A 19,846-nucleotide genomic window follows, 5' to 3' on the forward strand; every position below is an offset into this window, starting at 1 on the left:
AAATATATGGCACAATCTAACATCGTTTGGGTTTAATGAGGATTGCACATTAGACATTTTTTGTAACTAACATAGGGTGTAACACCGGCCAACTGGGTGAAAACTGTCCCTGTACGGAAAGATCCCCTACCTAGCCATAATTCCTGCTTGTCTCCAAGGGCATATTTCAGCTTCCATTGCTCTTCCTTGGTTGCAACAACCAATATCAGACTGCAATTATCTCAGACAGCTTCAAACATCTCCACGTCTATAGGTGGAGACAACGAGAGCCCATAGAACTGCAACCCTTCAGGGTCATTTAGGATCGATGGGACTCAATCGTTCCATGACTACAAAAACATCTCAGAAGAGCACAGAAAGGGTAGCATCTCACAACCTGAGCCACACTTTGCTCTTTTCAACCAATTGGCAACCTCATTTAAACATGTCAGGCCATTGCCTGATATTCTAGTAGCATTTCATCCCATGTCGCACAGCTGGACACTCCTGTCTGAAAGGATTAGCTCCGATCTCTGTTAACAACTAGATCTGAGTATCACCCATCAGTTTTGATTCCTGAGAGTACAAGATCAAGGTCATCCTCCACTCAGCCAAGAAATCCAGAGTTGCGCCTCAGGACAAACCAAGGCCGATTCACATGACAAGCAAGCGGGGCAGATCTATCTGCTCGGGGCCGCAACCCAAAATCGGACAACAATCATGCACCAACGGAACTGCACAGTATTTAATAACGTCATTCACTGTGTTATCGGACAACTCCGTTTATCGGACACCATATTAGCCGCATTTTCCCACGCATTTCTATCTCTTTCATCTCTTTCATCTCTTTCTTCTTCGCCTATTATCGCATGAATATCACTATTATTCAGCCATGCAAGCGTCTACCGATCCGATGCAGACAGCGATCGATATGTACAAGGCTCAACTACTAGCAGAAACCGAAAACCGCCTGTCCATACGCCAGATTGCTGAGAAATGCGGTGTTTCTCGTTCCACCTTGTCCGATCGATTATCCGGCCGCAGAAAACCCTACAATCAAGCCCATACTCCACAACAAGCACTGACACCGGAAGAAGAGACTTGTCTGGTCGATTTCATACGCCGTATGTCGCTCTGTGGTCACCCACCTGCGCCTAGACTCGTTTTGGAGGTTGCCGATCAACTACGGACGTCTCGCATTCTTATCACCGCTAATCCCAACCGTCTGTTACCATCCCTTGGTCATAATTGGCTTCAAAGCTACGCAGGCGCCATCCAGAAGTTACTAGCGTATGGACGAGGCTAATCGATACTAGCCGGATCGCCTCCGCTACTCCCGAGAGGCTTGTCCCCTGGTTTACCGAAGTGCAAAGTATTATTAAAAAAATCACTACTCCCCCATAACATGTACAACATGGACGAGACTGGGTACTCCGTTGGCACAACACAATCGACCAGGGTTTTATTCACAGCAGAGCAGGAGGTTGGAAGGGGACCGGGCGCAAACAAAGAGACGTACCATGGCACAGGAAGACGGAAGAAGAAGGCCCCAAAAGTTGCACCGGGTAAGCAGGAATGGATTACTTCACTCGAATGCGTGTCTGCTAGCGGTGTAGCACTACCACCATTAGTAATATTTAAAGGTCAAGGCTTACAGAGCCACTGGCTGCCGACCGATCTCCATTTACAAGGGTGGCGATGGGCTGTGTCTCACAAAGGCTGGTCTAGCGGGACCCTAGCCTTCGACTGGCTTACACAAATATTCCTCCCTTCCACCAACCCTCAACATACCAAAGAACGACGTCTTCTCATCATTGACGGACACTCAACACATCTTACGGCTCGATTCATCTCCAAATGTATGACCAACGCTGTCGATTTAATGGTGCTACCATCCCACACTTCCCATGTTACTCAACCTCTTGATGTCGGCATATTCGGTCCTCTCAAGGCTGCTATGGCCAGACAAATAGACCGAGCAAATATGGTACGCCGAGGACGTGTCCAAAAGGCCGATTGGATCCGAGATTTAGCAGCTGCACGAGCTGTTGCGATGTCAGAACATAATATAATGGTTGGGTGGAAAGCAACAGGGTTACATCCTCTCAATTCGAAGCGAGTACTAGGCGATACATTATCCACTCCACCTCCAACTGTTTCCACGCCTTCACAGGGTCCTTCAAATTCACTTCAAAGCGAAAACGAAGCGTTTTTCCAGCAGTATAATTCGTGTCTCAATACACCCATCAAACGGCGAATATCCGAACTAGCAGCTACTGCAGAAACAAACCGAACAAAGCTTACAATAGCAGAGCGAGAACTTGCAGATCTGAGGGAGAGGGACACCGAGAGGCCAGTGAGACGAGGAATCACTGTGAAGAAGATGAACACACATATCTTCACAACTGAAGATGTTTATGAACGAGTAAAGAGAGCAGAGGAACGACGGCAAGAAGCGGAGCAGAGGAAGGCTATCACTAGCAATAACAAGAACAAAGGCAAGGCAAAAGCGGCTGTACAGTCCTCATCAATTGATAGTTCTTCTCGAGATGAGCTATCAGTGTTTGCTTGGAGCAATAGTAATAGTATATAACATTCACGCTTAATGACATGGCTTGTGTCCGATAAACGGAGTTGTCCGATAACACAGTGAATGACGTTACCCCACCCTTTCTGTAATTAACTATGACTTTCTCCTGGCCATGTATCATCATTTGAGTTCCACTCAAGCAAGTCATCCGGCTGGTCATGTACCCAGCACGCCTTGGTATCATCCATATCAACGACTCTCATTGCAATGTAGGTGGATGGCTTTCCACTGGATGAGTGTATGAGTCTTATTTACCTTGGTTAGAGGTTTGATGATTAGGATTTGAGGTGTTTTTATATGTGGCCAACTAGCTTGATGACATCTGTGGCAACTGGATTTGCTCGATGGAGCACAGCCAGTCCATCCTGTTGTGGTCTTTGTTTACTGCCCATAACCGTCTATATCAGTGAAACAGGGTCCGCAGTAAACATAAACAGAATTCTCTTTGATAGCCCTGCACCAATTCACGTCTCATGCCTGTTGACGTTCTTGTTGGCCGTCACCTTTGTGCAAGCCATGTTCCAGATATACACCACATCTGTACCAGATATGTGTTTCAAGACGTAGCCGTTATAGCCGTTCCGAAGTCATGCTGTCAGCAATCCCAAGGTAATGTCAGGTCCCCTATGCAACAGATACAACCTAATCCAGCCAAAGTTAATTCTGTTAAAAAATCCCATGTGCATGCATCATGCATTCAGGAAGAACTCCAGTAAATATCTGTTATCTCGGCACACGTAACTATCACCTGTTATCCGCAGTTATCTTCATCTCCCCCCCTTCTCTTTGCTCTCCGACAAATGAGGGTGTCTGACAAAAAGGGGTGTCCGGGATTTAAGGGACTGCCACACATCTCACAACATGACGGCAGTTGGAAGTTGTCTGTAGGATATCATTGGATCACGGGTAAGCCCGTTTAAGACTGTATGGACTTGACAAGGCCTTAGTCGCAAGAATATTAATACCGTTCAGCGGTTCGACGTGCTTTGTCTTGGAGTGGAGAATCAACTTCGGACATTTTGCACCTGATTACTGCTACATCCAGTGTCCCGTGGCCTTCGCTTGGTAATGATAGCTATGAAAACTTCGTAAGTCTCATCCTGAGGTTACTAGCGCTTGGGCAAGGTCAACCAATACTAGCAGAATCGTTTCCGCTACTCCTCAGCGGCAAGTGTTTTGGTCTACATAAGAGGAAAGTAGTATCCATGAAAAGCACTACTTCCATATAGCATCAATGAGTGCAGTTGCTTGTCGATAACGTTGATCGGACCAATCTGTCAGTGGTTAGTTGCAGTGATTAGATAATCTGTAACATGTACACTTAAGTAGTGTCAGATGTATCCAATAAACGGAGTTGTCCAATAATACTGTGAGTGACGTTACAACAATAATATCACCTGTGTCCGATAGACGGACCTGTCCGACAACACGGTGTATGACGTTATAAACGCCAGCTTTGTCAACAATGGCGACAGGAGTAGTGAATGTGGCCAAAGAGGGTTGGATGTAAGAACAGGGCTGTGACTGTACGAGAGAGAATAACTTGAAATGCTAATTGGGAAAAGTATCGATTGCAGAAGGAATGAAGTAACGTCATTCACTGTGTTATCGGACAACTCCGTTTATCGGACACAAGCCATGTCATTAAGCGTGAATGTTATATACTATTACTATTGCTCCAAGCAAACACTGATAGCTCATCTCGAGAAGAACTATCAATTGATGAGGACTGTACAGCCGCTTTTGCCTTGCCTTTGTTCTTGTTATTGCTAGTGATAGCCTTCCTCTGCTCCGCTTCTTGCCGTCGTTCCTCTGCTCTCTTTACTCGTTCATAAACATCTTCAGTTGTGAAGATATGTGTGTTCATCTTCTTCACAGTGATTCCTCGTCTCACTGGCCTCTCGGTGTCCCTCTCCCTCAGATCTGCAAGTTCTCGCTCTGCTATTGTAAGCTTTGTTCGGTTTGTTTCTGCAGTAGCTGCTAGTTCGGATATTCGCCGTTTGATGGGTGTATTGAGACACGAATTATACTGCTGGAAAAACGCTTCGTTTTCGCTTTGAAGTGAATTTGAAGGACCCTGTGAAGGCGTGGAAACAGTTGGAGGTGGAGTGGATAATGTATCGCCTAGTACTCGCTTCGAATTGAGAGGATGTAACCCTGTTGCTTTCCACCCAACCATTATATTATGTTCTGACATCGCAACAGCTCGTGCAGCTGCTAAATCTCGGATCCAATCGGCCTTTTGGACACGTCCTCGGCGTACCATATTTGCTCGGTCTATTTGTCTGGCCATAGCAGCCTTGAGAGGACCGAATATGCCGACATCAAGAGGTTGAGTAACATGGGAAGTGTGGGATGGTAGCACCATTAAATCGACAGCGTTGGTCATACATTTGGAGATGAATCGAGCCGTAAGATGTGTTGAGTGTCCGTCAATGATGAGAAGACGTCGTTCTTTGGTATGTTGAGGGTTGGTGGAAGGGAGGAATATTTGTGTAAGCCAGTCGAAGGCTAGGGTCCCGCTAGACCAGCCTTTGTGAGACACAGCCCATCGCCACCCTTGTAAATGGAGATCGGTCGGCAGCCAGTGGCTCTGTAAGCCTTGACCTTTAAATATTACTAATGGTGGTAGTGCTACACCGCTAGCAGACACGCATTCGAGTGAAGTAATCCATTCCTGCTTACCCGGTGCAACTTTTGGGGCCTTCTTCTTCCGTCTTCCTGTGCCATGGTACGTCTCTTTGTTTGCGCCCGGTCCCCTTCCAACCTCCTGCTCTGCTGTGAATAAAACCCTGGTCGATTGTGTTGTGCCAACGGAGTACCCAGTCTCGTCCATGTTGTACATGTTATTGGGGGAGTAGTGATTTTTTTTAATAATACTTTGCACTTCGGTAAACCAGGGGACAAGCCTCTCGGGAGTAGCGGAGGCGATCCGGCTAGTATCGATTAGCCTCGTCCATACGCTAGTAACTTCTGGATGGCGCCTGCGTAGCTTTTGAAGCCAATTATGACCAAGGGATGGTAACAGACGGTTGGGATTAGCGGTGATAAGAATGCGAGACGTCCGTAGTTGATCGGCAACCTCCAAAACGAGTCTAGGCGCAGGTGGGTGACCACAGAGCGACATACGGCGTATGAAATCGACCAGACAAGTCTCTTCTTCCGGTGTCAGTGCTTGTTGTGGAGTATGGGCTTGATTGTAGGGTTTTCTGCGGCCGGATAATCGATCGGACAAGGTGGAACGAGAAACACCGCATTTCTCAGCAATCTGGCGTATGGACAGGCGGTTTTCGGTTTCTGCTAGTAGTTGAGCCTTGTACATATCGATCGCTGTCTGCATCGGATCGGTAGACGCTTGCATGGCTGAATAATAGTGATATTCATGCGATAATAGGCGAAGAAGAAAGAGATGAAAGAGATGAAAGAGATAGAAATGCGTGGGAAAATGCGGCTAATATGGTGTCCGATAAACGGAGTTGTCCGATAACACAGTGAATGACGTTACTTATGCAGAGACGAGGTTGAGTGATATTTGACAAAGGTGTCAACTATAATCACGGTATGGATGATGCTCAGCAAGAACAATGAGAACAATAAGAATTTGAACAGAACAGCCCCTAAATGAGTGTTGTGGCTGTCACGACCGTATACCGATAATCACGAAGACATCGCGAACATGCCACAAAACTCGTCGTAATTTATAAAACCTCGACGCGTTTATACGAACTTAGAACTATCACATCGTTGTACCGCGAATCTTAGATCTTTACCAATACATGAGAGTCCAGAATATGGCCTTTTAGCAATTGGCAACCGGGAACATGAACATAACCGGTAACAAGCGAGAATCGCAAAGGGATATAGATGAAGGAACAACCGTAGTCAAGAGAATGAATCCCCAGCGATTCTCGATTTTAGTCTTCACCGTAGTACATGAATTTAGCCACCATAGCCACGATCTTAGTAGTCACCCGATCAGTCTCGACTTAGCTGTATATATGTTATACCCTTAAGTCCTTGACATACGCAAACTTCACATCTACAATACTGTTTTGGGTCAAATCTTGGTCATTGGCTGGTCGGTGTGACGCCTCTGACAGTGGCCCTGGACTGACTGCAGGCGAAGTCATAACATTGTGATGCAATGAGGTCTGAGAGGATAAACAGGCATTGACGAACACCCCGCTGGATCACGTGGATAGCCTGGATGAAAGTTGACGGAATGTCCGGGAAGCTTTGTTGAGAAATGAGGTCAGTTGTGTTTGGTGGGAAAATGATAGGTTTGACAGCAGCAATTCCTTGGAACCCTGCAAACAACAACAACGGCACCTTGACAGTCTCTCCTTTGACCTTTGGTCTACTCTCTCAGGAGTATCAGCGTAGACTTTTGCTGGAGTACTACAACATCACGAGCTATAGCAGAGGTATGAGGTATGACTCTCAATAGGGAAAGTGCTTAGAAGAGGAGTACAAAGATGAGAACGGCCATTCTCCTATATATCCAGGCATCCATCCATACATTTGTCCATCTGTGTTGAGGAATATTCTACTACTTTGCAGAGTTTGTCAAATTAGAATGAGCGATATTGGGTTTGCTGAATGATGTTCTTTGAGTTGGACAAGTATAGCGAGTGTAATGAATCACAGCAAGTGTAATCCTGCGATCCATGTCTCTGTACCTGTCTCTGTCGAGCCATGTCTCTGTACCTGGCTCTGTCGAGCCAATTGCTTAGTAAAGTGGCAAATATTCTCGGTGGCAAACAAGGTATAAATACCTCACCCCTTCTGTAGTCAGTTGTTAGTATCCCCAGTTATGGATCTCCATTTGAGTCTCACTCATACAGTCACACAGTTGGTCACAACCCAACAACTCTTGTCGTCATCACTACCCCTGTCGTCACCGTTGCCACTGTTGGCACTTATACCTGGGTCAATCATACAACAAGCCCAAAACACTGTCCTTTTAATTGGACACCTCCCGTATCCCTCCATACCGGCGTGACAGCGAGTGAAGTGATGAGTGTGTCAGGTCAAGTGCAGTACGTGGCAGTGACCATTATGATAATATCACAATCCATTACATCTGAGCATTAAGCTCACAGCACAAGGTCCTTACCCACAGAAGTTGAGCACTACATGTGTCATCAACAGCGCAAAGTGGATGGATGAGTTACTCATGTTTTTGGTTGCCAGTGGATAGAGCAACTCCGTGCCATCAACCTTCCATCACATTGAAGGACAATAGGAAAGCTCTTAGTGCATGTTTGAATATCTTGACTTTGGACCAACTGATCGCTGCCTTGACTTTGACACTCTTTGATAACGAGACAGAAGGAAGCTCTACATCTCCCACAAGCACTATTCATACAATGCTGGACTGATTACATTCTGCTTTGCAATTCTGCCAAAGATCTTGTGCTGAAGTGATTGCCAAGTGGTCTGTAACTGTTACAAGTACAGAGAAGGATGCCATTGACCATAGTACTTGTGGTCAGCTCAAAGGCCTATGCATCAATTGTAGCTTGACTGGACATCTTGCATGTTGAAAGTCCATCAAGGCTCACCTGTAAATAGAGCAAAAAGCCTTGGAAAGTTGCTATATGGTGCTGTACGATGTATCCGAGGATCATCTGATCTTTGTCACAATCCTGCACAAACTATACAAAAAACAATGCTGTGAGGCACCAATAATGAGCCTGAATGGCACTACCCTCCGTTTGACCTTATCGTGTCAAGTCGATACTGGAGGATGTCGCCAAAGGATGCGACTGACCTGACGTCCAAATAGTTCCCGCGGTTCTGGTAGTGCCACTAGTACATGTATACATGAGTACAGGACTCATACGTAGCTATTCCTGTGACGAACGTACATTCCTCTGTCTGACTTACTACCATAGTACACGTGAAGCAATCTCCTAGTCAACCCAAAGTCATGTACACTTGAACGCCTCTGGCAATCTCTGTCTGATCTCCACTGCCGACTCTGGAAGAATTTTAGGATCCTGTTGCTCATTGTTCCGGCTAAGTATCTTGTTCATTCTGTCATCGTGATTGCCATTTTGAGGGTGACTCACGGTGGCTTAGAAACCGTGAGATTGCATGCAGCAGCGAGATAGAGGTTTCGGTTGATAGTCTAGTCACAGCACACGGCCTTGGCTCTGAGTTCGATACTTTGTCGTATGCGTTTAACCCTCTTGATCACACTCAGTAGACAACGAGATTAGCGTCGACGGTAAGAAACGCAGACCAAGACAGCCAAAGCGCTTGCAGAGATGAATCTGAAACAACAATCATATATGCTCAATGCTGATGACGACAATGAGTTCAAGCGGACTGATCATCCCTTGAGAATCTGTATAGATACAGGGACCAGAAGACGAAAGACGAGATCATCTCCCTGCTTGCGATGAATGGAACATGTATACATCGGCTCTAGCTGAACATCATCCCGCTGACAGACGACGTTCTGACCACACTTCCCACACACTAGGGTATCGCTTAGAGATCGGCGTCATCCTGTGCGACGGGTTAGTACTTGCATCTTGGGCACGAGAAGGGAGACATACCTCATCGGGCAGAGGGGCGTTAGCGGCGGCCTTGAGCTCCTCCTCGTATTTGGCAATGAGAGCCTGGTCGACCTGGACCTCAGGAGGCGCAAGAGCTGGGGCAGCTACGAACTCGAGAGTTTGGTTGCTGGATACGACCTGTCAGTTCAAGTGATAGCGACCGAACAACGGGAGAAGACGCACCCAACGAGCTTCCTAGCGAGCCAAAGGAAAGGCTTCTCGAAGTTGTACTGCGAGAGGTCAGCAGTGCACTTGAGAACACATGAATCTGTCACTCACGTTGGACTTGGCGGAGATCTCGAAGTACTGGAGGTTCTCTATCAAGGACCAAAGGGTTAGCCCGAATTCAAGCGGCCATCATGCTGATTGGACTGTGATTTTGAACACAGCACACAGCCAACAGGCGGGCGGGCGAAGGGTAGCATGACGTAGCAAGACGGAAAAGTCTCGGGCAGGGGGATGCAGAAGCGGAACCTACTCTTTCGGTGGAATGTGACGTTACCGGTCTTGACCTTCCTCTCCTGCAGGCGGATACATCAGCAATCGTTCCCATAGGAAAAAGACAGGCCGACTAACCTTGACATCGACTTTGTTACCACAAAGAACGATAGGAATGTTCTCGCAGACTCTCTCGAGGTCTCGGTGCCAGTTAGGAACGTTCTTGTAGGTGATACGGGAGGTGACGTCGAACATGATGATACCACATTGTCCTTGAATGTAGTAACCGTCTCGAAGACCACCGAACTTTTCTTGACCTGCGGTGTCCCAGACGTTGAAGCAGATGGTACCAAAGTTGGTGTGGAAAGTGAGAGGGTGGACCTCGACACCAAGAGTAGCTTGAGGTTCGTCAGGATGACACTCTTCCTCTAGAGATAAACAAAACGCGTACCGATGTACTTCTTCTCAAACTCGCCTGCAAGGTGAAATGTCAGTCCAGTTTGAGATGGGGTATCACACGAACTTACCAGTCAAGTGTCGCTTGACGAAAGTGGTCTACGAAAAACAGTCGTCAGCTATGTGGAGCGTTATACAGAGAGCGCAAAGTAGATTACCTTTCCTGTGAAGGTGAGGAACAACGAGTGGGAACTCTGGGTTAGTACGTGCGGCATAGAAAAAGGATCAACATCAACAAACACGTACCCTAGAGGAGTGGAAACAATGTTAGCTCTCACGGGTCTTGCTCATGTACGTCTCCGGCAGAAAGAGGGAATGCCAGTGCCGCTGAGATGTGTTCACTCACTGTACCACCGTCACCACACAAGACCATCTTGAAAGTTGCCTGGTTCTCCATTTTCGTTGATTATGTAGATTTTTTTTCCTTTTGATTGCGAGTGAATTAATGTGTTGTGATCGTTAAAAGCGAGCGTTTCGTTTCAATGCTACGTGGATGCGACGCTCTATGTGTGCTACGAGTGACAGGAACGCGAAGTTGTATATATTGTGGAGAGGATGAGGATATGAAAGATGTTGAAAGATGTTTGGAGTGAGGTGGTGAGTGTGCACGTAACACACAGAGAGTGAGTGAGTGAGAGAGAGAGAGAGGCGAAGGAAAGCAGCGAGTTCTTTGAATTTCTGCACGTGTCATTTAATTTCATTTTATCCCATATATTAACGAGTATATTTCAGCTGTAGAGTCACGTGATGACCTCATCTAGCACTGTCTGTCTGTGTATGTCGTTCGGGGTCTCCGCATCTTAAGAGTCAGCTTAATGTTATTGATTCATTCAACCAATCTCTCTTTCTCTGCATATACATCCCTCATCCTGCCTATACCCTTGACCGACAACTCGCCGTGATGCAGGATATCACCCAGTGGTTCAAGCAGTCATGCTCAGGTATGCTCAACCTCGAGTTCATCACATATACATGGCCTGACGTTTCCGCTCAGCCTTACCTTCGGGCCAGATGGTTAAGCCTAAAGAGCTCAGCATGCTGGACGCGATGAACGCTTTGCAAGTGAGTTCACAGCATGTGTATCCCATGCTCACGTTGAAGATCATGGATCCAAAGATGGATACCGGTGTGCACCAAGCCTCATCTTCACGCCTGCCGTTTGACCCCAAGGCGCACATGTCACCACAGGATATCTGCTGGACCATGGATCAAATGCTGGCTTTTGAGGTGAGATTGAAAAATGCGATCTGGTACTGAAATCCAACAGGTCGCATGGTACCGAGGTGCTACGCTATGCCAGTCCGTTTACACAAGCCTGCACTACCACAATCCTCATCTGCTTGCTGGGAGCTTGATTGATTCGCAGACCGACCGCGATACTCTGCTCATACAACTCGTGCTACGCGCTTACGTTTTACTGTACTGCAAGACCATCGATCTTGTGTACTCAGAGCTCGCAAAAGGACATGTTCACGATGGAGAGGACTGCTGGTTAGATCACTACGGGATTGCCGTGCGCATGAGCGATCCAGTTGCGGACGTAGTGTATCTGGCGGACGATGCTCTAGGATGGTTGGAAAGCGACGACAATTCATGTAAGTCAGATGATTTCGAGCACTGCTGACTAAGATCTAGTACCTCGCGTCTGGCGTGAACAGCTTATACACCGTCTTGTCTTCCGACGAGTGAGTGATGAAGATTTCAACATGCACTGATGTTCAGAATTTTGTTCGCTACTTGGATTCACTGTCCCAACCTGCCTCTGATCAACGTACGAATATCCTCGTCATGCGGATGGTTGCCGAGAGTATTGAGATACCTCCTCCTCCATCCGATACGGCGTTAGCTTGCTTCGATTCCAACATGCCGGCGTATCTTCGCCAAAGTATGCCACTGCCGACTTTCAATTCGGTGGTGCCAAAGGAAGCATGGGGGAGCGTTCGAAACCTCGTCACGGACCTGTTGAGGTTGGAGGACTTGCGCAAGTCGGCGTCCTTGTCAGCATGGGACGTGAGTGATGCGCAGCGAAAGCATCGCTGATTTGTAGTTGCATCTTCAGAACGTTGGGTGGTCTACGGAAAAACGGCTCGCTATCCTTCGATCCATCACCAAAGTACGTTCCCGTAATCGCGCATGTCACTGATTATAGACGGGATTCCTGGCTGTCTGGGAGCAGCAGTCTCACGGAGAGGGCGTCGACAAGTTCACGCAAGCGCGCGTACTACAAGAATGCGGGGTTGACATAAAGGAGCTAGCCGACTTGACCAACGTCGAGCCCGCCGTAGAGAAGCAAATAAACGTTTGGAAAGCCTTGATCTCAGGAGTGAGTACGCTGAAGGCGCCTGAGCTGACCTATGTGGCAGTTCCTCTCATCAATGATGACAGCGTCCATTTTGAACAGACCACGTCAACGCCGAGTTCTGCTGTCGTTGTCATCTACATGGCGAGAAAGGGCAGCGCTCGGGGAGTATTTCTCAAGTCAGTCCAAGCAGCTTGAATTGCAGCCGTACTGCCGGGTGCTACATGCCTTCCGTTATGATTGTCTCTTGGAAGCTGCGCTTGCTGCCTACGACACTGGACTGGTCATTCCATTGGACGAAAGAGAATCATGGTGGTGGATAGCACTTGTAGCGTCAGCCAGACTTGCCGCCTGTCCGTCTCAGACATGGCATGCGAGATGGGCAAAGGTATGGACGTGTATCGGAACCGCTATGCAGCTGGTGAGCGCTGAGCAAAAACGCGACCCAGCTGACGATCAGTTATTGACTATAACGCCTCTGGCGACATCGGGCAAGACTTCGAAACCTCGATTCGATTTACGGTATAAGCATGCCCGAAAGAGCCTGTATCTGCCAAACGGCCTCAAAGTAAAGAGCGGTCTCACCCCTGAGTATCGAGACTGGATTCGGGATCAGGACACCTTGGAGTTGCGCGAGGTATGTCTAGACCTTGAAACAGACCTGACGAGTGCTCAGGCAGGCGAGTCTATAAACGATGCAGCGGCTCAGCTTCAAATCGCGTTAGAGAGCCTTGAACTCATGCTGCGAGGATCGGAGATGGATACGGAGCTCGATGTAAGCTATATCTTCGGAGGACCTGGACTGATGAGCAAGTCTGTCATTCAGGGATTAAGGACAGCCGTCGTCCAGAATTGTAGAGCGCTATCATCTGGCAGGCTTCCAAAATGGGACAGCCGATCGAGGGACGAAGGCAGATCACGTTGGATTGTATTGTTGCAAGAATGAACATGCATCATGTTTGGGCGGACTGGGCTTGCCCAATACCGACCTCAAAGCCATCTTCCTCGGCAGCAGGCTCGATGGTGGTCATCTCGTCCACCGTCTCCCCCTTCTCCTCTGCTACACGCCTTTCTTCGAAGATATCGCCGTTAACGGTTTGTTGGATTTTGGCGGCTATATCGTCGAATACCTCCTTTCCGTGACCGATCGGTACTTTCAGACCGGCGGCCACCTCTTCCAGACTCTTACTCCTAGAAATGACTTCGTTGATCTGCTTGCGCTCTGATTTCGAAATGTTGGAGATGGGGGCTGGAGAAGGCTTGAACTGCATGAGAAGGAACTTGGTGTTACCCCAGGGGTTCTTAGTGTATTCTGCGAGGCCTAGGAGTTTGGGAATGACTTGGGTCAAGTTGCACACAGGACCGGTCGGGAGAAAGATAGACGGGTTTCGTTCCGCGGATCGAGCCAGCATTACCGAATCCGCTCCTGTAAAGTTCAGCGCTATCTTGAATGCGTAAACTTACCTGTCACTGTCCGTATTTTCTCCCAGTTTGCCCATCCTTCGCCATCCCCGTTGCAGGTGATGGGGATGTTTCTTCTCTTGCCTAATGCGACGATGTCGCCCAACCTCTCCCACAAAGCCCGCTCTCCCGACCGCATATCACGAGTACGACAATGGACTGTCAGGTTCCGAATGCCTGTTCGGAGGATCCGCGAAGCGAGGTACATGGTGGAGGGTTGCGTGGGGAGTAGCCGAATTTTGCAAGAGATTGGCAGAGGAATGGTATCGAGGAGAGCGCGAAGGATGTTGAGAAGGATGTCAGGGGTCGATAAAAGCGCGGCACCCATACCAGAGTGTGTGCTAAATATCAGAGACTGCCATGTACGATTGTGACTCACGAGAATGGTTTGGGACAGCCGCAATTCAGATCACTGGATATGTCAGCAACGAACTTGTTTAGTTCACTTACATTCCGGCAACGTCCTGTTGAACGGTCTGAGCCGCTTTGACTGCGAGCTCTGGATTGGAGGAGCCGATCTGGAAGATAACTGCCGATCAGTGCAGTCCTCAGGAAACAACCACTCACGATATGGTCTCTCGACAGGATGTGTAGTGAAGATTGGACCTTGACCTTTGTGATAAACGATCACACCCGTCTCGGCTAGCAGATCAGTGAACGGTTCGCGACGGTGAACTTACGATCCACTGTCCGCTCCGCTCCTATGATTGCTTTGTCGACGACCTCGGGTGACCACACAAGGCCAGCGCCGTAGTACAGAGAGAGGAGACGCTGTGAGGAGGTTGGCTAGACTCGATTAAGGAAGAAATGATAGACTGACCATTGGCACTACGGGGCGTCAGTAGGCAAACGGCAGATGAAATGCGGTCCACTCACAACTTCCAGTCCGGACCATGGGTGCAAGTACGAGCTTCTCTCGATATTCGAGCTCCCGTTCGTAGCTCTTGGGGAACTCGATAGGGAGACTCATCTGTTCTTCCACTAATTCTTCCTCGGTTCGATTGTCTGGTTGCTTGTCCTGCTTGGCCTCGCTAGGCGCATTAATCTCGAATTCCTCTCCGGTTGGGGCAGATGTCGAGGCATTGGTAGTCACTTTCCGTCGTTTTGCGTCCCGGACAGGACCCTCTGGAGAAGAACTTCGAGGAGTAGCGACGGGCATTGTGAGATGTCGAATCGAGGGGAGTGGGGGTAAGATACGGGCTGTAGTTCTCGGTATACGTAACGCTGCCGCAGCGGATAGCATATGTGACGGGCCAAATTCGTAGCCGTTATGAGGGTACGAGCAAGGCAGGGGGCGAGCGATGGGTAAGGTTAGACGACGAGAGAGAAGACATTGTTGTTGAATAGGATGGTGGCGACTTTTCTGATAGGTCACGTGATACAACACTCCCTCGTTGGATACAAGGCCACATCTTAATACACCTCTAAAGAATGCAAGAAACATCCAACTTCTGTCTTGCTCTACACCTATGAACCGATCCCTGGCAGAACGATGTCTGGCCCACCTGAAGAAGCACGAAGGAATCTGATACTCGCCAAGCAACGAGAGAAGGAGGCGGTGAGTCCCCTGTAAAGCCAAGTCCAGCTCAAGAGCTAACCTATATCAAGGTGATCAGGCCGAACATCAACGGCAGAAGGATGCCTTGTTGAAGGTGGGTCAAACTACATGCACGGCGCGGATACGTCTAACAAGCCCACAGGAATCTCAAAAAGATCATACAGTCGATCGTTTCATCGGTGTAACTGAGAACCTCGATGAGCGTCTGATCAAGACAACCGTTGGTCTGGTTACCTTGTCCGAATTCAAAAAGACAAAAGATGATCTCGAGGAACAACAACGTAAACTCGCAGCCCAACTGGCGGCTGACAAGTCGTAAGTCGAACCTGCTAGAAGAGCGCTGACAAGTCCCAGTGCCGTCACTGCCAAACCGAAGAAGGTCAAGAAGAAGAAAAAGTCAAAGCTATCGTTTGACGATGAAGAGGAGGAAGAATTGTCCGTAGGGGAGAAGAGAGGCCGAGAGGACGAAGGTGAGTCAAGAGGGTGACTCCACAGCTTATTCGGTCCAGAGAATGGCAGTAAGAAGAAGAAGTTTACGAAGAACCCGACCGTCGATACCTCCTTCTTACCGGATCGCCAACGAGAGGAGAGGGAAAGAATGGACCGGGAGGAGTTACGGAAAGAATGGCTCGCTCAGCAAGAACGTACAAAGTCGGAGACCATTGAGATAACGTATTCATTTTGGGATGGCAGTGGACACAGGAAGTCGGTTGAGGTGGGTATTGCACCGTTACAGTTGAATCTCTTTCACTGATGCGATGTCACAGTGTAAGAAGGGAGATGACATTGCAACTTTCTTGGGGAAATGCCGCAACCAGTTCCCGGAGCTGCGAGGCACGAGTGTGGAGAACTTGATGTATATCAAGGTGGGTTGTGCATGTTCTTTGCTGCGGTGCTTGCACTTACTGTTCTCCAGGAGGATCTGATTATACCACATGTACGTTAGTTACGATTCCTTTGACAACCGACTGATTTCGATTTCAGCATTACACTTTCTACGACTTTATCATCAACAAGGCACGTGGAAAGTCTGGGCCGCTGTTCAACTTTGACGTCCATGACGATGTCCGACTTGTGGCAGACGCCACGGTGGAGAAGGACGAGGTATGTGGTGGTGCAAAACGTCGCGAAGTAGCACGCTGACGTCCGCTCAGTCTCACGCGGGGAAGGTGGTCGAGCGATCATGGTACAATAGATATAAGCATGTGAGTCGTCGAGAGAAGCTGTCCTGTGAAAAGACCCCAAGCACTAACCTCTACTATGCGCCAGATCTTCCCAGCATCCCGATGGGAGGTAAGTTCGGTGGACGGTGGGATAGTCTGAACAGGGTGCTCAAGCTGACTTCTTTACAGGTATACGATCCCGATAAAGATTACGGATCTTATGTAGGTTGTTTCGATCGGCCTTGTATTGCTTCTCGCACCATACTGACGTGGTTATATCGCAGCGAATTGCTTAGAGATGTGTTGTGTCTGTCTGCATGCATGTACATTTGCTTGTCACCGAGACATGTATCTTTTGTAGAGCCATTCCATTCCGATCATCATATCATTGTTGTGAAAATCAAAGTTACGTAAAAACAAAGTCGCGTACAGCATTCTTGCGCTGCGTGTGACATTCAAAACACAGCATTCTCCAGTTGACACATTCATCCCGCTTTCGTTACAACAATCATTCTTGCAATCTACTGTACATCTCTTCATCATACACCCTCACAACACTCCAGCATGTCCCACAACTACGAAGACCCATACAACGACCCTTACAACAACAGGCAATCCCAATATCACAGTGGTGCCTATAATGACCAACCTCCTCCGTTTCAACAGACAAACCCAAATGATGCCTACGCCTACAGCCATGACAGTAACCCTTATGGCGAAGAGCCGCGATACCCATCATATCCTACAGATCCCTCTGGTGGGGAGTATTACAACAATATGAGCACGGAGAAGATGGTAGATGAGACTCGGGTTGAGGAGAGTACAGAACGAGCGCAGCCGGGACGACAAGGGCTGCGTCAACCGCCTCGCTCCATCGCAGAGATGGGTCCACCTCCTAGAAGCACTGGTATTTTGAGGATGTGGAGAAAGGACGAGAGAGGGAAACAGTGGTCAAGGGTGAGCTAGGCTTTTTGCAGGCAGTGTTGACGATGTCATAGGGTGGCGGAGTGCGAACCTCGCTACGACTGTTTTGCTGCACTTTCACTACCGCCATTATTTTGATTGTTAGCATCATCCTGTCGATCGTGCTGGTGAGTAAAACCGTCATTCATCCGAGCTGACATATAGTATGTTCGTCCACCGAGCATCGCTCTAAACAGTGTAAACCTGGGCTCTCAGCCCGTCTCCTTGACTTCAACCGGAATGACAGTTAGCTTCGACCTGAGTATAAGGTGAGCAAAATGGAAAAGATCGCCTGCTGATTGCAATGTAGTGTCCAAAATCCCAACTGGTTCGATGCCAATTTCAAGGAGATTTCCGCAACGGCCAGATATCCTGGCAACAATACCAACAAATTCGGAGGTGGTACCCTTTACAATGTCGATTTCAAGGGCTACACTGCTTCGACATTTGACTTTCCTTTCACGCTCAAGTGAGTCGATAAATCGTTAGAACGTTGCTAACCCACAGCTATACCACTGCACTTGACCCGAACAGGGTCATCTTGAACGATCTGATAAGTGAGTTCGGAAATTGGCGAGCAAAGCACTGACGTAGTAGAGAAATGTGGTATCACCGGTGGATCGGTACAGGATATCACTGTCGATTATGACCTGCGCCTCAAGCTCAAGGTAAGTCGCGTTCTATTGTACTCACACTGTACTAAATCCCTCGATTTCAGGTTCTCGGCTTGACTATAAGCCCGACTATCAGCAACAGCGCGAGCTTCGAATGTCCGATCACATCGAAAGATATCGAGGTGAGTGGCTTTTCCCTTAAGAGGTTGCCTTGCCTGACCCGTTTCCTGCCTCGCAGTCCATTATCGGGAATGACAGTTGATAACGGTATGCTTTTCGGCGTCCGATATCTTGTATTGCTACCCGCTTGTCCTATGCATCCCATGTGTTGCATGCATTGCAATCGTCCCTCGGAGATCTCGACAGAGTTTCGGTACCGGCGCGTACCGGCCCGAGTGACTGACCAAATGCCGTCACAACTTTCCAGCTCTCCACATGTTCAAGATCGTGTCGGCCTATATATACCCCGTAGAGATGTTAAAGACCTCGCATTTCTGCCCATCTCCATCCATACAGATCACATCCCACCCCACTGTATCAGCCATGTCATCAGCACCTGCCTCATTCACCCCTAATGCGTCCCTTTCGGAGCGTCGTTTGGGCAACCCCGACTTGCCTCCTCCCCAGAAGAAGAAGCGAGTGGTCGTCACTGGCGGTTCAGGAAAACTAGGAAGATGGATGATCAGGGAGATGGTTGAGCACGGTTGGGAGGTCTGGAACCGTGAGTGTATCGTGGTCGCTCGGGGTTTGTCACGCTGACAACCCCTCAGTGGATGTCAGCCCGCCTGCTCCTTCCGAGGCCAAGATCCCTTGCAAGTTTGTTCTTTGCGACTTGAAGGATTACGGACAGGTCATTGCGTGTCTCTCCGACCTCGATTCTGGATACAAGGGAGTCGACGCGGTTATCCACCTCGCTGCGATTCCGTCTCCTTCCCGAGCGGTAGGTCGGGTCAGTAGTGCTCATCAGGCGATCGGGTAACTGACGTCCCTGGTGCAGCCCAACCATGTCATTTTCCACACCAACATCTGCCAGACGTACAACATCCTCGAGGCATCGCGTGTTCTTGGCATTACCAACCTCGCCATCGCATCCTCCGAGACCGTCTTTGGTATCCCATTTTACCCTCACCCTCCGACCTCACTTCCGATCCGAGAGGATGTCGAGCGACCCGAGTCGAGCTATTCGCTCGCCAAGTTGCTCGGCGAGAAGATGGGTGAACAACACTGTCGATGGAACCCCGAGGCCAAGATCATCAGTATCAGGCTGAGTAATGTCATGAGTCCCGAGCAGTATGTCGACTTTGAGAAGTGGCAAGACGACCCATGGGTCAGGGCCTGGAAGTGAGTGGACTCCCTCGAACCGAGCCGCGATTTACCGGTATTGACTCTCGCCTTACAGCGGTTTCTGTTACATCGATGCAAGAGACTGTGCTCAAGCATTCCGTCTCGCCGTCGAGTCTTCTCTCAAGGGAGCTCACGTCTTCAACATTGCCAACGCCGATAACACCTTCCGAGTGCCCACCGCCGAATTAATGAAGAAAGTGTTCCCAGACGTCAAGTGGGAGCCTGACACGCAGGACCCACGAGAGGGTGGAATTAGTATCAAGAAGGCGAGAGAGATGCTTGGCTTTGATCCCAAGTACGACTGGCAGTCCGAGGTGGAGAAATCGAAAAAGTAAAGTGCGCAGCGTGTCTCGGGAATTCTTCGTTGGTAATGTATGTCATGTATCCATGTACTACGAGTGTCTATCCGTGAAAT

General features: G+C 48.7%; 7 protein-coding genes across 7 annotated transcripts; 5 read left to right on the plus strand and 2 right to left on the minus strand.

The window, feature by feature from the left end:
* Nucleotides 1-9,067: 9,067 nt before the first annotated feature.
* Nucleotides 9,068-10,426, minus strand: CI109_104775 (GTP-binding nuclear protein spi1; the record flags this gene model as incomplete). Its single annotated transcript, XM_032007980.1, has 9 exons — nt 9,068-9,085; nt 9,136-9,262; nt 9,319-9,365; nt 9,415-9,452; nt 9,614-9,656; nt 9,712-9,971; nt 10,025-10,048; nt 10,101-10,128; nt 10,376-10,426. The coding sequence occupies 9 exons, from the start codon at nt 10,424-10,426 to the stop codon at nt 9,068-9,070; spliced, it is 636 nt and encodes a 211-aa protein (XP_031857701.1).
* Nucleotides 10,427-10,930: 504 nt separating this feature from the next.
* On the plus strand, nt 10,931-11,286 carry CI109_104776 (uncharacterized protein; the record flags this gene model as incomplete). The annotated part of the gene is made up of 2 exons (XM_065967555.1): nt 10,931-10,970; nt 11,024-11,286. The coding sequence occupies 2 exons, from the start codon at nt 10,931-10,933 to the stop codon at nt 11,284-11,286; spliced, it is 303 nt and encodes a 100-aa protein (XP_065823627.1).
* Nucleotides 11,287-11,916: 630 nt separating this feature from the next.
* CI109_104777 (uncharacterized protein) lies at nt 11,917-13,274 on the plus strand (the record flags this gene model as incomplete). The annotated part of the gene is made up of 3 exons (XM_065967556.1): nt 11,917-12,039; nt 12,089-12,142; nt 12,393-13,274. 3 exons carry the CDS (start codon nt 11,917-11,919, stop codon nt 13,272-13,274), a joined length of 1,059 nt encoding a protein of 352 aa, XP_065823628.1.
* A 7-nt stretch (nt 13,275-13,281) lies between these two features.
* Nucleotides 13,282-14,948, minus strand: CI109_104778 (uncharacterized protein; the record flags this gene model as incomplete). Its single annotated transcript, XM_065967557.1, has 6 exons — nt 13,282-13,649; nt 13,793-14,130; nt 14,240-14,318; nt 14,470-14,560; nt 14,610-14,617; nt 14,666-14,948. 6 exons carry the CDS (start codon nt 14,946-14,948, stop codon nt 13,282-13,284), a joined length of 1,167 nt encoding a protein of 388 aa, XP_065823629.1.
* A 333-nt stretch (nt 14,949-15,281) lies between these two features.
* CI109_104779 (uncharacterized protein) lies at nt 15,282-16,806 on the plus strand (the record flags this gene model as incomplete). Its single annotated transcript, XM_065967558.1, has 12 exons — nt 15,282-15,347; nt 15,406-15,441; nt 15,490-15,659; nt 15,702-15,821; nt 15,867-16,062; nt 16,115-16,213; nt 16,264-16,284; nt 16,332-16,451; nt 16,502-16,552; nt 16,617-16,640; nt 16,700-16,732; nt 16,795-16,806. The coding sequence occupies 12 exons, from the start codon at nt 15,282-15,284 to the stop codon at nt 16,804-16,806; spliced, it is 948 nt and encodes a 315-aa protein (XP_065823630.1).
* Nucleotides 16,807-17,074: 268 nt separating this feature from the next.
* Nucleotides 17,075-18,349, plus strand: CI109_104780 (uncharacterized protein; the record flags this gene model as incomplete). Its single annotated transcript, XM_065967559.1, has 6 exons — nt 17,075-17,467; nt 17,639-17,742; nt 17,841-17,942; nt 18,057-18,141; nt 18,192-18,269; nt 18,326-18,349. The coding sequence occupies 6 exons, from the start codon at nt 17,075-17,077 to the stop codon at nt 18,347-18,349; spliced, it is 786 nt and encodes a 261-aa protein (XP_065823631.1).
* A 173-nt stretch (nt 18,350-18,522) lies between these two features.
* Nucleotides 18,523-19,766, plus strand: CI109_104781 (uncharacterized protein; the record flags this gene model as incomplete). Its single annotated transcript, XM_032007985.2, has 4 exons — nt 18,523-18,808; nt 18,858-19,027; nt 19,085-19,428; nt 19,487-19,766. The coding sequence occupies 4 exons, from the start codon at nt 18,523-18,525 to the stop codon at nt 19,764-19,766; spliced, it is 1,080 nt and encodes a 359-aa protein (XP_031857706.2).
* Between the last annotated feature and the right edge of the window lie 80 nt (nt 19,767-19,846).

Source organism: Kwoniella shandongensis, chromosome 8 (genome assembly GCF_008629635.2).
Source record: "Kwoniella shandongensis chromosome 8, complete sequence".
NCBI lineage: Eukaryota > Fungi > Basidiomycota > Tremellomycetes > Tremellales > Cryptococcaceae > Kwoniella > Kwoniella shandongensis.